General features: G+C 41.1%; 1 protein-coding gene across 1 annotated transcript in view; it reads right to left on the reverse strand.

Annotated features, from left to right (window-relative positions):
• smg1 (SMG1 nonsense mediated mRNA decay associated PI3K related kinase) overlaps positions 1-14920 on the reverse strand; it is a 95538-nt gene extending 80618 nt beyond the window's left edge. The window contains exons 1-2 of the mRNA XM_033645855.2: positions 14696-14920; positions 4730-4878 (exon numbers count right to left, since the gene is read on the reverse strand). Of these exons, the coding sequence (XP_033501746.1) occupies positions 4730-4878; positions 14696-14772 (226 nt within the window). The 5' untranslated portion in view covers positions 14773-14920. The remainder of the gene's footprint in view (positions 1-4729; positions 4879-14695) is intronic.
• Positions 14921-16792: the final 1872 nt, after the last annotated feature.

Genomic DNA, 16792 nt, shown 5'->3' on the forward strand with positions numbered 1-16792 from the left:
TTGACTCAACAGCATTCAGTGACTTTATTTCAGCTATAAATGTAATAAATTTAAAGACACTGAAATGCTGCACCATTGCTCACTCAGAAATATTAACATATAATCCCCAATATTAGGCTATAGGAATTACGTTCCATCAGTGCGGCAAATGACATCAGTGATAGAGATCATTAGTCATTGATACTACGTGTCTAAAGCTTCATACCGATTTTTAAAATTTAAATAATTAGACCTATACATAATGTGCAATAAACATTTCGGAGCTGCTCAGACTGACAGTCTGATCCTTGTGCACAGTGTTATAAAAAAATAATAAATATAAAAAGGACAGAGGTTTGATTCTGAGCTGAGGGTGAATTCTTACTGTGTAATAGTTGAATGTAAAGGCAAAAACTGATGTCCAAAGAAATGACTGATGTGCATAAATTCAGTAACTTAAGACAGTCCTGAGTAACAAACTAATATCCAGCAGGATTTAGACTGTGACAGACGGTAAATCTCCGCTAATGAATGCGCTTCGATACAAGCTTTGACACGGACTGAATGAATGACAAAAAGAAACAGCGTGTAAGAGGGAGGAGACAGAGAAAAACTCAGGGTTTATTGAAGAAAACTTGTCAGCGAGCAGGTTATGTTCACAGAGTCTGTTACCATGGTGACTGACTCAGAGTTTCAGTTACCTCTCTTTCTGGAACGGACAACTCAGAGTTTCCCTCATTTCAGGGTTAAACTACTCTGAGTTTTCACATAACCCGCTTTCTGGTATACCCCCCTGTAGTGTGTGGAGTTTGCTGACATCACGCCCACAAGCTATTCTAGTGCGTGAAGCCGGCGTGCAGCAGTGACCAACACAGACGCTGAAGAAGAGCATGAGCACGACCATGAACAGGCTGAGTTGGTGGCGAAAAAAACGTCTGTTACATGGCGATACTTTGGATTCGGATACGGCGACGTTGAACAGAAAGACGTGCTGTTTAAGTGTAAAAGTTAAAGTCACCGCGTCCCGCGGCAACACGACCAATCTATATCAGCACTCGAGACAGGACATGGCGACTTTAACTTTTAAACGTTTACACAGCACGTCTTTCTGTCCAACGTCGCCATACCTGAAAGACGTGCTGTGTAAAAGTTTAAAAGTTAAAGTCGCCACGTCCCGCGGCAACACGACCAATCTATAACAACACTTGAGACAGCACAGCACAGGGAAAAGTGTAACGTTAAAGACAATGAGACAACTGAAAACCGTCAGAGCCTCATAAAACAACATCCAAGCATAGTTAAGCAAACATTTGTAAGTGTCACAGGGAAATCATGGACTCCATAACAAATGAAAAATTGAGCAATTTTGCTCTGTTTCGGCCCACTTGACATGCTGCTGTGTTGTGCTATGGCGTGCTGGAATTTGTCATTTACGTGACAACGCCTGAACGCAACACAGGCTCGCTCCGCTGTGTGTACAGTTTGTGTTTATGTTTATTTTATTTAAAAAGGGACAGTGCACATTAATTAACATAATCACTTAAGTCATGTAAATATGCCAAATTTAGCCATACAGGCTAATTTTCATCTGCAGATGTGCTGCGCTGCTGTGTGAGCAGCATGTTTGACTGTGCTCAGTCTGTTAATGGTCATTGACACACTGTCTGTCCATAATAATAACTATGTCAGGTCAGTGCCCCCCTAATATAACGTAGGGGAAACACTGAATCAAGCAAAAAGACTCATGATACCATTTATTTATTACATTTTATTGTAATTATATTGTAATCGCAATCGCAATATTGTCCACCATAATCGCAATCGCACATTTTTATCAAATCGTGCAGCACTATTTATTATATTCAATACAATTGTATGTTCCTAAATCTTGAGACACCTCATATGTAAGCTAGACAGACATTTCACCTGCTCATTACTGTGCACACATGTACTGTCTGTACTTAGTCCTAAAGAGCCCTTCTGGTGCCAGTAGATACATAGAAACATCCCAGCAGGCTGTGCTTTGTAAGCATACAAAAAAATTTCATGCATGTGAAAATTATTTTTCATGCGTGTGCTTCACCTCCGCTGCTACAACTCCATCCTAGGGGAAACAATGCTGTGTGCATTTGGTGCAACAGGTGGATGTGGTAGTCTACTGGTAGAGTAGAGAGAGAGCTCAGTAACGTTGAAGTAGAGTAGAGCAGGGCAGAGAGATGGAAGCAAAACATATTAAACCTGGTGTTAATACAGCAGAACTGGAGAGAGGGGTGAAAAATAAATAGAGGTGGGCATGGCTCAAGTAGGGCGCAAAATTATAGACGGAGAACGATTGACAAATTTTTCACTTTAAGCCCTGACACTGTCATTTTTGTGTAAGAATTAAGCTACAATACATGACATGAATGAATGACTACAAAATCATACACCTTATGAGCTGAATACATTTGTTAGTCAATCAGATATATATATAAATATAAATAAATATATAATAATAATAAATAATAAAATTAATGAGAATTTATTAGTGGATTGAATTTGATACAGGGGTTCCACAGGGTTCACCAAGTTCAATGTAAGATCTTTTTAATCTATTGATACCAGGTAGAGCAAAAGTTGTATATGCCGCCCACACCAAAAACCATTGCTATAACAATAACATAAAATACATAGTTTTAAAAATCGGTTTAGCTCAAGTACATGGCAGAGTTCACACCACAATCATAACGACAACAACAGTGGCTAACGATATTGTGGGATCATGTTTCAGATTGATTTGTTAAACAACAGAAACACTGACAGCTAATTAAAATCCATCGGAATATACAGGGCGCCACACTCAACATGGCAGATGATGCTGCGGCGAGATTCATCATTGAAGTTCAAGAAAACACACATCTGTTTGATGAAACAAAAAGTCCTATAAAGAAGAAACACTGGGATGCAGTTGGGCTCAGCCTTATAATCTGGGTAAGTGTTTTGATATTATTATCGGAGATGAGGAGTAGGGCTGCACGATATATCGTTTGAACATCGCCATCGCGACGTGTGTGATGTCATCGGGTTATTCTTGTCCTATTTTTTTATTACTTTTGCTATTATTTCAGTCACTGAGTCTGTTCATGTGCCAGCCGAAATGTTGTTGTAGTCACCTAAAAAGGGCCACCAGATGGCAGGAGCTACTTTTGAAATACTGTACGCAAACATACAAGTCACTAAATCCTCCACAACAAGTTGCTACAAATGTTTCACAATACAAGCCTGTTTAGAAAATGGAGGGATTATAAGGGGCTTTTAATTTGAAACAAATTCAGGAAGTGTTGAGTTTGAAATGACAGCGCGATGCATTAACTTTATCAAGGCAACAGGAGTGGATAAATACTAAAAAATATAAAGATGCAGAGGGATTAATAAATAACGGCCCTTTTATAATGCAGGCTGTTTCAAATGAAGCTGGTAGCCTCTGCAGTTGTGGTGAGTAAAAGCCCCGCCACTATTTTTTAATTTTCTTACTTTAAGTCATCTGGTGAAAATTCTTGTATTTTTTAATATTGCAAAAAGGAAAAAAAAAAAAAAGGCAATGTCAGTTTTTTCCAATATCGTGCATCGATATCCTTTTTCCTAAGGTGCCGACCAAGCAGGAGTGTGCAGCAGCAGCAGCACATACTTGGCACCACTATTTAAAGTAGGTAGGGCTGGGCAAAATATCAATGTTATATCAATTTCAAGATATTAAGACTCGATATTATCTTAGATTTTGGGCATCAGCCAACCCTTCAATATCATCACAATAATGATATTGACCTATTTGGGTTATTGTTCATCAGTGATGGTGACATTGACAACTAAATCCTCAAATTCTGCTCGAGCCGTCGCTCCAAACATATTTTGAAAAAATTGCACAAGAGAGGAGTCAGGAAGCAATGACTGTAGGAGGCTCAGCCTCGGGTCCATATACCCCTTTTCCACCAACATGGAACTGGTTTCTTTCTGGTTCCCACACCTAATTTTGAACCTTTCAGAGCATTCTGACTAAAAGTAAATTGGTTCAGAATCCAAAAAGATGGTTATCAGCTGGAATCAAAAATTAACAGGTTTTCCTTGACCTGAAGAATGAACTGTGACGATTTAAGTGGGCATGTCATATTCTATAGGTTGTAAAATGAGAATGGAAAAGGTGACAATGAACTGTCAAACAAAAACAGAGCGTTATGGTCTCATTAATAGTTGGTCCATACTTGTTTTTGGGTAAAAACAAATACCACTAATGACAAACAACAACAAACGTGTGCAGATAATTAATGTACTCCATGATTTTGCTACTACTGTTTATTTCTGTTGTGCATTGTTTGCTCTTGCTTATGATGGTTCTGCACAAAACTGGTGAAAAGGCAGGCAGGTTTGCCAGGTTCAAGACCCAGAGCTAATTTGGTGGAAAAGGGGTAATTGTGTGTGACACGAGGGGTCAAGGGACACTGTTTCACCACTGCTCTGTCTTGCATGGACCTGATTAGGGAAGGACCAGACAGTCTGGCTAAAACACACTTTCAAATCCAAGCAGACAGATACAAACTCATTTTGAACAAAAAAGGCTGTTTTAACGCAGAATTTGCTTTTTAAAAAAAATAATAATTTAGTGTGTAGTTCCATTTTCTGACATTTCAAGACCTGAAGCTACACTTTAGTAATACATATGATCCTGATATCAGAGCAAATCTAACATAAAAGAAATTCAGTTTGGAGGCCTCACCCTCTTCCTGGTGTGTATCTGCAGCAGCGTAGACATTGCTGGGCACCGCTGGCTGGTCGGGGCAGCTGGGGGGCAACACGTCGTACAACGCTGCTGAACCAAGCTCTCTGGACTTCACTCCGTCCTGGCTGGATGACACACTGTCAACTCTGATTCCATAGACAGACACACATGAAAAAGACAAGTCTTTTAACTGAAGTAAGTGCATGGTTTCACATTGGCATTTCACTTGTCATCCTATCAATAATAATAATTTCACTCCACAGCTGAAAAAGGTGTGAATGCTCTAAGTCTCACGATTCAATGTCGACTTTTGAGTGTTCATGATTTAGCCTAATTCAAAATCATTCTCAATTCAACATCAATTCAATAGTTAGTCCAGTCAATGGTAATATGAGAGGCAGTTCAATTAAATATTCTTCATGTCTGACAAAGCAAATTAAGCAAGGAAACGTGTTGGAATATGCATGTAGTAATTTGAAGAAAAAAAATGTAATTACAATAATTTGCAAGCGTGTTACGGTCTTCTTCCTGTATGACAATATTCAATTGGAAGTGTTTTTTAGGTCTAGGCTTATCCAGGACAGTGTTTCCCCTACAATTCTACAGGCCTGGTAGGCCACCAGGTCAACAGGAACCCATGCCAGGCTTAGAAAACAGCGGTGCACTGCAGTGAGTCCATAAGCAAGGCAAAACTGTTATTAGTTCACATTTCTGTAGTAACTGGAGTGAAGCGAAGTAAAACACTACAATGTCTGGCAACACTGAGATGACATAAAAGACAATATAGATGAGCTTCGATCAGCACTTCCAATTGCTGTTAATGTTCCTCATTGGTTCTGAAACACCACTTGGAATGCTTGAAAACAGCTTAAAATCGGTGCAAGTCCTGCCCGTGCCTTCGATCAGCTAATTGTTAGTCCCCCGTTGCACTTAAAGGATTGTTTATTTCAACCGAGAAAACACTGTTTCATGTCACTATGCCAGACGAATCAGTCAACTCCGTGCACTGGGTGGATTCCAAGGTCTGGACAACTGTGATCTTTAAATTGCCTCTGCTTCCTCAGTATTGTAGCTTTCCAAAGAGAGCTTCAGTGCAATCACATCTCTTTCAGAAGCTTTAAAATCGAGCATATTTTTCTGAAACGTAATAAAAATTAATAAATGCAAAAAAAATGAATGTCTTTGATGATTACATCTGTATTGAAAATAGTTGCTGTTGTCATCAGCCATTAGCTGGAGCCTACTGAGGACAAGAACTATCCCATGATGCACTAGGTTGAGTCTGTTGACGAATCAAAGGCTGTTTTCCTGACTGGGCATGTGTGCGTAACAGCGCTGATCCAAGAGGCCATGCACAATGAATAACTGATATAAAAAAAATTTTTTCAAGAAACTCCAAAGTGTTAAATTTGAGAACAGAATTTAGAGTGGCTCCACACTACCAGGAAAACCCCACTGCTATTGAAGCTGATGAACAGTGGATGGAGTTATTTTCCCAATCATAGCTGACTGGAAGTTTTGTTCAGTACTGCAGTATGCCTGGTTGGCTGGCTTGTTTGTTAGTGCTGGAGTTTGGTGCACCACGCCACAAAAATACTCAAGGTGATGCCGTATTAAGTATTCACAAAATAGATCACCTTCATCATGCAGACTTAGTATATTATAAGGTCTTCCTGGAGAGACTAGAGATCTCATCGGGCCCAAAATATAAAGCCCGACCCTACACAAACCCGCACAGTTTATGTCCAAGCCTGACCTGAGCCTTAACCACTCTTGCGCACGCTCCATATCTCTCCCCCAGTTCTCCTTTAGTGCTCTGTGATACTGTCACTTTCCTTCTCTAAGTCGCAGTCACCCCTTTTTTCTCTCTTTTTCCTCCCTGATTCAGTCCATTGAAACTCCTGCCATTTACTCATGGGAACTGCCAGTTACATTTAAAAACACAAAACAAAGAAACACTGGTAAATTGGCCAGAACCAGACCGGATTGAAGCCCAGGGGAATAATGACAAATAAAAACCTGGAGACCCAACCTGCAAGGTGGGGTCGAGCCAGGCTGTAATTTCTCAATCAGAGAAAAATCAGAGTTTTAGGAGAGATTATAAAAATCAAAATGCTGAACTGAACATTTTCACCATGTATAAACTGAAAGCAGCAGTTTCCACATCAGTTCTCAATGAGTTGGTAAAGTTCATATAACTGATTGGAAGGATGACCAAAACTACAAAAGAAAGATCTGCATTGTAATTGTTAAAACAGCAGGAAAAACTTTTCTGGTTGGATGTCTTGCATTCAAAAACATACTGGCAGTTCAGACAACATAAATATGTCAAAATGAAGGCAGTGCAGTGCACATAAATTGCTGTGGCACTGAAGAGTGAACGTAGTGAAACCTCTGACCTAAAATGACTTTTTTTTTTTTCTGCCAAATCAACAATTTACTCAATGTCAAACAGCCTGGCACATACCTACACTACCAGATGTCAAAACAGTTCAGAGTTCAAAGGTCAAGTTAGAACTGGATAAATCACTGCCCAGTATCACAGGGGAACATGACCAATACTTCACTACACATCATAATCATTGCCATATGAAAATGTATAGCCATATAAGGATTAAATTGACAAGCGATTAATAAGAATTAAAGAAACGTATGACAATGCAATAGCTGCAACCTCTATGCAAAATTTCAGCCTCCTAAGGCAAAAACTGTGGATGCCAAAGGGTGGGGAAATTCTTGTGCACAACCGACCAACCAACTGATGAGCGAGCAAAAGAGCTACCAGTTGCAGCTAAAAAGCAACTATAGCCCCTTTTACACTGCCAGATTTTCAGCGAATGTTGGGCCGTTTTGCTGGCAAGCTGCAAGCATTTAGACACACAGAGCCGGACTGGCGAGTTGATCCTAGGTGCCCAATTTTCCGCCTCGTAGGGTAGACATATTGGCAGAACCCTTTTAGTTTAAACAAACCAAGACGGCCTTCTGCAATGGGAGGGGCTGTTAAAGACTTGTGGGAGGAGCTGTTGATGACGGCGCACGTGCGAGCCACTGGTGGTGGATAGACAGGAAACAGCTGATAGCAGGAATGAGCAGTTAGTAGGAAGTGGGAAACGCAAACCTGACAGACACTGTAAAGATGAGCAACTGGGGAGACAAGGAATTGCGCACCCTCCTTGCCCTCACAAACGAAGAGGCCATTAACCGTCAGGTGACGGGAACGGTGAACAACAGGCCGACTTACGAGAGAATCGCCGAAGGACTGACTAGCCGCGGCTTCCCTACCACGTCGCTGTTTACGTCACACGCTGAGCTACACTTTCTGTTACTTGCTCATGCCCCCCATTGCCCCAAAAAAGGCGCATTCTATGAACAAAAGTAGGTGGGCGGCATTTTGCTGCACTCCCCCATTTTGTTTTTATACTGCCAATGCTGAACGAAGATTGATTGGGCTTTCCTGCAAATTTGCACAATTCCTATTTAAAAAGGGCTATAAAGTGTTGGGCCATCATGTACCGCCAGCAAAGCTTCACTGCACTCTTGCATTGATTCTGCAAGTCTCTGGAACTCTCCTGGAGGGATGAAAACCAGTCTTCCAGAGGATATTCCCTCATATGGTGTCTTGATGATGGTGGTGGAAAGTTCTGTCAAACATGTCGGTCCTAATTTTTCTAATTATGATTTTTGTCTTGTTATTTCATTAACATCTTATTATACATTACCGAATTGTCTGACTTGATAATCTATGGATACATTGTTGTTGTTGTTTTTTTAACTGTGACAAGGCGTCCTTGTGTGCTTGAAAGGCGCCTATAAATAAAATGCATTACTATTATTATTGGTAAAATTTCAGTGAAAAAAAAAATCTTTATCAACTGGACCTGCTCAGTATTTTGTACATGCCACGGTCATGGCTGGATGTTAATTGTTAGTTGTACCATGCAGTGCACCTGTGTGAACCTGTTCATTATAATTCTTCTTCTTCTATGGAATATAAAGACAGCTGTTGGCCAGTAGCTAAAATCTGACTTCAAAAAATGTGAGACATATTTCTAGCCTGCTCAACATTCTGTTTTGCTCTCTGTATCAGTCTGGACTCTGAGCCACCCAAAACACTTTAAGTGGGTGGGAGTACTGGCCTTGACAAACTCCTTCAGCCAATCGGTGTAGCAAAACACTAGGCAACATCTTTATCGCCAACAGGGCCACTTGATAAATCAAGCTTTTGCCAAATCCAGTCGGAATAACAGTGAAAACGTCTTTACCTCCAAGAAACTCCTTGAGTGCATGCTCTTGTTTAATTCTTGTTATTGATTCTTATTTCTGCAACAACTTCACTTATTGCTGTGTTTACTATACTGTGTTTAGAGTTAGCCCTTGTGACTTAGGGAGCTGCAATTACTGTTCTGCAAGCTGTGGTCTGCGTTTTACATCATCAACTACAACACAGTCCTTGATTGGCTGCTTACCTTGTCAACTACCGTGAGGATCCCTAATTGGCCCTGTTGGTTTTTTACTTTGTGGAAAGTGTTAAGGGCCCAGCAGGGCCAGAATGATACAGAGCGCAAAATGTTAAGCTCACATCATCAGGATGGTCTTCCCAGGCTAACATACAGTACAGGCCAAAAGTTTGGACACACCTTCTCATTCAATGCGTTTTCTTTATTTTCATGACTATTTACATTGTAGATTCTCACTGAAGGCATCAAAACTATGAATGAACACGTGGAGTTATGTACTTAACAAAAAAAGGTGAAATAACTGAAAACATGTTTTATATTCTAGTTTCTTCAAAATAGCCACCCTTTGCTCTGATTACTGCTTTGCACACTCTTGGCATTCTCTCCATGAGCTTCAAGAGGTAGTCACCTGAAATGGTTTTCCACTTCACAGGTGTGCCTTATCAGGGTTAATTAGTGGAATTTCTTGCTTTATCAATGGGGTTGGGACCATCAGTTGTGTTGTGCAGAAGTCAGGTTAATACACAGCCGACAGCCCTATTGGACAACTGTTAAAATTCATATTATGGCAAGAACCAATCAGCTAACTAAAGAAAAACGAGTGGCCATCATTACTTTAAGAAATGAAGGTCAGTCAGTCTGGAAAATTGCAAAAACTTTAAATGTGTCCCCAAGTGGAGTCGCAAAAACCATCAAGCGCTACAACGAAACTGGCACACATGAGGACCGACCCAGGAAAGGAAGACCAAGAGTCACCTCTGCTTCTGAGGATAAGTTCATCCCAGTCACCAGCCTCAGAAATCGCAAGTTAACAGCAGCTCAGATCAGAGACCAGATGAATGCCACACAGAGTTCTAGCAGCAGACCCATCTCTAGAACAACTGTTAAGAGGAGACTGCGCGAATCAGGCCTTCATGGTCAAATAGCTGCTAGGAAACCACTGCTAAGGAGAGGCAACAAGCAGAAGAGATTTGTTTGGGCCAAGAAACACAAGGAATGGACATTAGACCAGTGGAAATCTGTGCTTTGGTCTGATGAGTCCAAATTTGAGATCTTTGGTTCCAACCGCCGTGTCTTTGTGAGACGCAGAAAAGGTGAACGGATGGATTCCACATGCCTGGTTCCCACTGTGAAGCATGGAGGAGGAGGTGTGATGGTGTGGGGGTGTTTTGCTGGTGACACTGTTGGGGATTTATTCAAAATTGAAGGCACACTGAACCAGCATGGCTACCACAGCATCCTGCAGCGACATGCCATCCCATCCGGTTTGCGTTTAGTTGGACGATCATTTATTTTTCAACAGGACAATGACCCCAAACACACCTCCAGGCTGTGTAAGGGCTATTTGACCAAGAAGGAGAGTGATGGAGTGCTGCGGCAGATGACCTGGCCTCCACAGTCACCGGACCTGAACCCAATCGAGATGGTTTGGGGTGAGCTGGACCGCAGAGTGAAGGCAAAGGGGCCAACAAGTGCTAAACACCTCTGGGAACTCCTTCAAGACTGTTGGAAAACCATTTCAGGTGACTACCTCTTGAAGCTCATGGAGAGAATGCCAAGAGTGTGCAAAGCAGTAATCAGAGCCAAGGGTGGCTATTTTGAAGAAACTAGAATATAAAACATGTTTTCAGTTATTTCACCTTTTTTTTGTTAAGTACATAACTCCACATGTGTTCATTCATAGTTTTGATGCCTTCAGTGAGAATCTACAATGTAAATAGTCATGAAAATAAAGAAAACGCATTGAATGAGAAGGTGTGTCCAAACTTTTGGCCTGTACTGTATTTCTACATTCAACATAAAGGATGAAATCAACAAATAATTGGCACTTTCTTTTTCTTAAGTGTATGTTTTCAAGTTTTCTGTAGAGTGCTACGATATTTCATATTTGCTGTTCAGAAAATGTAGGACCAAGGCAATGATGCCACTATGATTTTTGTGAAGACTAACGTGCAGGATATCACTGCTTACTTAACAGGTCACCAAGTTATTTTGGTTTGCAGACATAAGCATTAAATGTCCACTGCTCTTTGAAAGGGTGTACTTGCCTTATTATGCTATATTGTTATCATTATATCATTATACAGAAAGGGAACAATTTGGAGGTGTTGTTATTTATAGGTTATTATGCAAGGTGTTACTGGTCCGGCAGATTTGAGATCAAATTGGGTTGTGTGACCAAAGGCTATTCAAAGAAGGCTGGGACATGCTCTTTGACATGGGAGATATGGAGCATGTCACATGCTCAATGTAAAGTGGAACTGCGATGTTGGAGGATTTCAGTAGACGGCGCTAGAAATAAAGGGATGGTGTCTGCAAAGGTGCTCTTTGGGTACACTCTTTTTAGCCTCCTTGGTTGCACTTGGCCTGACAAAAATTTTGGGTACGCTCAATTGGATAGCAGCCAATTTTCAGTATAACATTTACAGTACAGGCCAAAAGTTTGGACACACCTTCTCATTCAATGCGTTTTCTTTATTTTCATGACTATTTACATTGTAGATTCTCACTGAAGGCATCAAAACTATGAATGAACACATGTGGAGTTATGTACTTAACAAAAAAAAGGTGAAATAACTGAAAACATGTTTTATATTCTAGTTTCTTCAAAATAGCCACCCTTGGCTCTGATTACTGCTTTGCACACTCTTGGCATTCTCTCCATGAGCTTCAAGAGGTAGTCACCTGAAATGGTTTTCCAACAGTCTTGAAGGAGTTCCCAGAGGTGTTTAGCACTTGTTGGCCCCTTTGCCTTCACTCTGCGGTCCAGCTCACCCCAAACCATCTCGATTGGGTTCAGGTCCGGTGACTGTGGAGGCCAGGTCATCTGCCGCAGCACTCCATCACTCTCCTTCTTGGTCAAATAGCCCTTACACAGCCTGGAGGTGTGTTTGGGGTCATTGTCCTGTTGAAAAATAAATGATCGTCCAACTAAACGCAAACCGGATGGGATGGCATGTCGCTGCAGGATGCTGTGGTAGCCATGCTGGTTCAGTGTGCCTTCAATTTTGAATAAATCCCCAACAGTGTCACCAGCAAAACACCCCCACACCATCACACCTCCTCCTCCATGCTTCACAGTGGGAACCAGGCATGTGGAATCCATCCGTTCACCTTTTCTGCGTCTCACAAAGACACGGCGGTTGGAACCAAAGATCTCAAATTTGGACTCATCAGACCAAAGCACAGATTTCCACTGGTCTAATGTCCATTCCTTGTGTTTCTTGGCCCAAACAAATCTCTTCTGCTTGTTGCCTCTCCTTAGCAGTGGTTTCCTAGCAGCTATTTGACCATGAAGGCCTGATTCGCGCAGTCTCCTCTTAACAGTTGTTCTAGAGATGGGTCTGCTGCTAGAACTCTGTGTGGCATTCATCTGGTCTCTGATCTGAGCTGCTGTTAACTTGCCATTTCTGAGGCTGGTGACTCGGATGAACTTATCCTCAGAAGCAGAGGTGACTCTTGGTCTTCCTTTCCTGGGTCGGTCCTCATGTGTGCCAGTTTTGTTGTAGCGCTTGATGGTTTTTGCGACTCCACTTGGGGACACATTTGAAGTTTTTGCAATTTTCCGGACTGACTGACCTTCATTTCTTAAAGTAATGATGGCCACTCGTTCTTCTTTAGTTAGCTGATTGGTTCTTGCCATAATATGAATTTTAACAGTTGTCCAATAGGGCTGTCGGCTGTGTATTAACCTGACTTCTGCACAACACAACTGATGGTCCCAACCCCATTGATAAAGCAAGAAATTCCACTAATTAACCCTGATAAGGCACACCTGTGAAGTGGAAACCATTTCAGGTGACTACCTCTTGAAGCTCATGGAGAGAATGCCAAGAGTGTGCAAAGCAGTAATCAGAGCCAAGGGTGGCTATTTTGAAGAAACTAGAATATAAAACATGTTTTCAGTTATTTCACCTTTTTTTGTTAAGTACATAACTCCACATGTGTTCATTCATAGTTTTGATGCCTTCAGTGAGAATCTACAATGTAAACAGTCATGAAAATAAAGAAAACGCATTGAATGAGAAGGTGTGTCCAAACTTTTGGCCTGTACTGTACATATAGAAAGCATTTGTTTATGGACTATCATTATGGACTTTTTCAATAATTACAGAGTTGTAATTCTCATCCATAGCCTCTCTTTATTTTTCTTACGAAAATATTCCGACCCAAGGCCGTCTGCGGACGCCCCAGTGAAACCAATCAATCATCACCATGTTCTATGATAGTGTGACCTTTTGGCAAGTGCAGACCAGATTTCACTGTGCATGTATTGTACCCCAGTGGTATGATGTAATATGACCCAATGAGTTGTCCTCTTTTTAACCTCCTATGAACTAGGATGAGTTTGACACCCCTGGTTTAAGGCCTTGTTAAAAATTTTCTACAAATGGTACCCAGCTGATGCCCAGGGCAGCATAAACTCACTAGAACCCAGGGGGGCTCAGGCAAAAATGGTACCAACCTCCAGCTTCACCATCCCCAATTTTGTCTGTGATCACTTGTGACACTTTGGTCACACTAAGAGTTGTTCAGGAATTTGTGCATTGTCAGCATAATGTCATCGCAAAACATTAAGTAGAATTTGTCACAGAGCCTCTGGGTCAAGACAGGATCTCCAGATTTGGTAAAGATGCAGGACCATAATACTCATTAACAATTTATCTTTTGCATTAGTGTTGCATGTTAACGAAATTTGCATTTGGCCAAATTTGTCCCAAAGTGAACCTGGGGCCTGAAGGGCCGCTGAGAGACTGGGGCCCTGGGCAGTTAGCACACTACAAAGCAAAGCGTTAACGGTTAACGTTACACCTGATGTTACAAATGTCATGAGGTACGTTGACACATGTGATGCTAAATCAGGGGTCTTACACTTAAATAACTGCTGTGTTGATTTTTGCAGGCATTTATTATCAGTTTTAAAACAGTTACAAGACCAATACTATCACACATTTTTATGTAAGCGTTTTATATCCGGAAGTTCTTTGGGAAGTTGATAACGTTACAATAGGGTGGCGTCTTCCCTCTGCTAACGTTAACTGGCTAGCGAGCAGTATCGTGGTGATGCTAACTAGCTTAACTAATACAGCTCATTAAGAATTTGTAACACCTTGTGGTTATTCCAAAATCGCTTACTTGGTTCTCATAGCGGCTCAGGGGACGTCATTGTCGTTTTTCCTAACGTGTCTTGTATCGTTTGCTGTCAATTAACGTTAGCGTTAACTGAGTTCGCGGCAGCGACGTTTAACGTTAGCTGTTCAATGCTGTCTAAACAAAATGAGCTAACGTTAGCGCCGGGCTCAGCAGTCAGCGTTTCTGCTTACGCCTGACAGGCTATGATAAGATTGTGGTTAAGACGACATTAGACTATTATGAACATTTAGTGTTACAGTCAGACACAAAACATTTCCCTCCTAAGTGGCCCTAACTTAATACATTAACACAGCAAAGGCCCACAGAGTCACCGATATATTTTAACCAGCTTCCTCCGGAGTGGAGCACCAACCTGGGCTGCCAGTCATTCCAGTGTGGCTGCAGTTTGTGGGCGCCGCTGAGCCGAGACCCCGAGGCTTTACGGCTCATTACCTTTTAGAAAGCTGCATGACCCGCTGGCCGCGGTAACTGTGTCGCTCCCGAGGGTTACTTTTCACGATTATGTTTTGTCAAGTCTCATAAATCGGTTAGCAACTCGTCGTTATGGTTAGCTTGTGGTAATGTTTCTTCTTCTTCTGTGAGTTTTTTTACGGCAGTTGGTATGCTTGACTTCGCATTACTGCCATCTTCTGGTTAACTCCTACAGTGTCCGCCTGGTTTGTCATCAATTTCAATTCAATTCGGTTCAATAAGCTTTATTGCCATGACATGTCATACGTGTTGCCAAAGCACAACAATTAACAATGTATGAATACAAAATCATAGACAAAAAATTCAAAGAAAAAAGAACTCATCAAGTGACGGCGTAATCCAATACTACATTCCTGTTGTAAAGGAGGCTGCACTTTCAGGACCGCAGTTTCAGGACAGCAGTTCAAGACAGTATTCCATTCAAATACTTTTAGTTATAGTTTTAAAGGTTTATTCCACCCAAATACCACTTTCTGTTTCATTACTATTTTCTGCCGAGTAGGCCTACTTATGGTTTTAAAGACCTATTCCATCAAATACTAATTTGCCTTGTAATTCACCTTGGTTGCTAAGACTTGCAATTTGTATAATTAGCAGAATTAGCTCAATATACTCAGGAAAAATAAAAACTGCATGTTCATTCTATATATATTGTACACAGACACACATTTATACAATAAACAATAAGCAAACAAACAAAGTGGCCTGAGAAAGGAAGCCAGCTTCGTCCCTGACTGACGGGATATCTTCTGCTTCATGTGTGCTCTGCTGTGCACCACATTGGTGCAAACTTAATAAAAATGGTAAAACAAAGAGCCTCTCATTTAAGGTAGCTGACAAATCAACACAACATGCTTTTATCATTCTTTTAAGTTGGCTATATAGTAGCCAATAAGTCAACAGTTAATATGACACCTAGTTAGGTGTGCCAAATCACACTATGGCTTCCTTAATGTTAAAGAAATAAACACGCTACAATCACAATTACATATTACAGACTGGGACAGTAGTCAAATTTGACTTGTTAATATCATTTGGCACAAGGGCATGTTGTGAAAATGCCCATTTTCAACAAATGTCCTGGCAATTCTCTGTCAATATGGGGTTAATTTTATGTGACGGCAACCACCTGTATAACCTGTGTTGTTTGTGAAATTAACAGAATGGGCCTCCAGGCTAACTAAGGGTCTTGCCCTAAGTATTCATGTCATGGCGTCCATGTAGCTAAACAAACAGGCTTACACAGCTGCAGCAATCTATAATAAGCTCATCACTTTTGCTTAGATTACATAAATTTATTGTACACATTGGCGACTCAACTTTAACTTTCCGGTCCAGTTCAAGACAACAGACTTGTTTTTAACGTTTAACAAATACAACTTTATTCACTTTCAGTACTCACACTGGTTTGTGTCTGTCATCGGAAATCTTGAAATGCAGTCCTTGCAAAAAACTAGGGTCTTGAAACTGCAACCTCCTGTGCTGCAGCAATACCCTAATCAAGTAAATAAAAAGGCAGAGTGTGATCTGTGATGAGATGAACCAAATGTTGTGTTGGTTGTCTCTTAGGCTGTGACATGCACTGACATATCTTGCTGTATCTGGTGCTGACACTGTTTTCTCCATGTAGATGTTGCATTTTATTCTTGTCAGAGAGTGTATCAAAATCTTGGAGTTTACAATTCAATTTTGTAAAGAACTCTGTCCTAATGTCTTTATATGTGCTACATTGTAGCAGGAAATGCTGCTCTGTCTCCACTTGTCTCTGTGGACAAAGCTGACACAGCCTGTCTTCTCTAGGCATCCAGGTCTGCCTGTGTCTGCCAGTCTCTATGTCCAGGCTGTGATCACTGACTCTGTACTTAGTCAGTGTCTTTTTCAGTTTCTGATCTGTCACAGCGGTCAGATAGTTTGCCATTGTGTACTGTCTGTTTAGGGCGTAGCATTGAAGTTTGTTTTGGAGTTTAGCGGTAGATGT

The sequence above is a fragment of the Epinephelus lanceolatus genome, chromosome 18 (genome assembly GCF_041903045.1).
Source record: "Epinephelus lanceolatus isolate andai-2023 chromosome 18, ASM4190304v1, whole genome shotgun sequence".
In the NCBI taxonomy this organism is placed as follows: Eukaryota; Metazoa; Chordata; class Actinopteri; order Perciformes; family Serranidae; genus Epinephelus; species Epinephelus lanceolatus.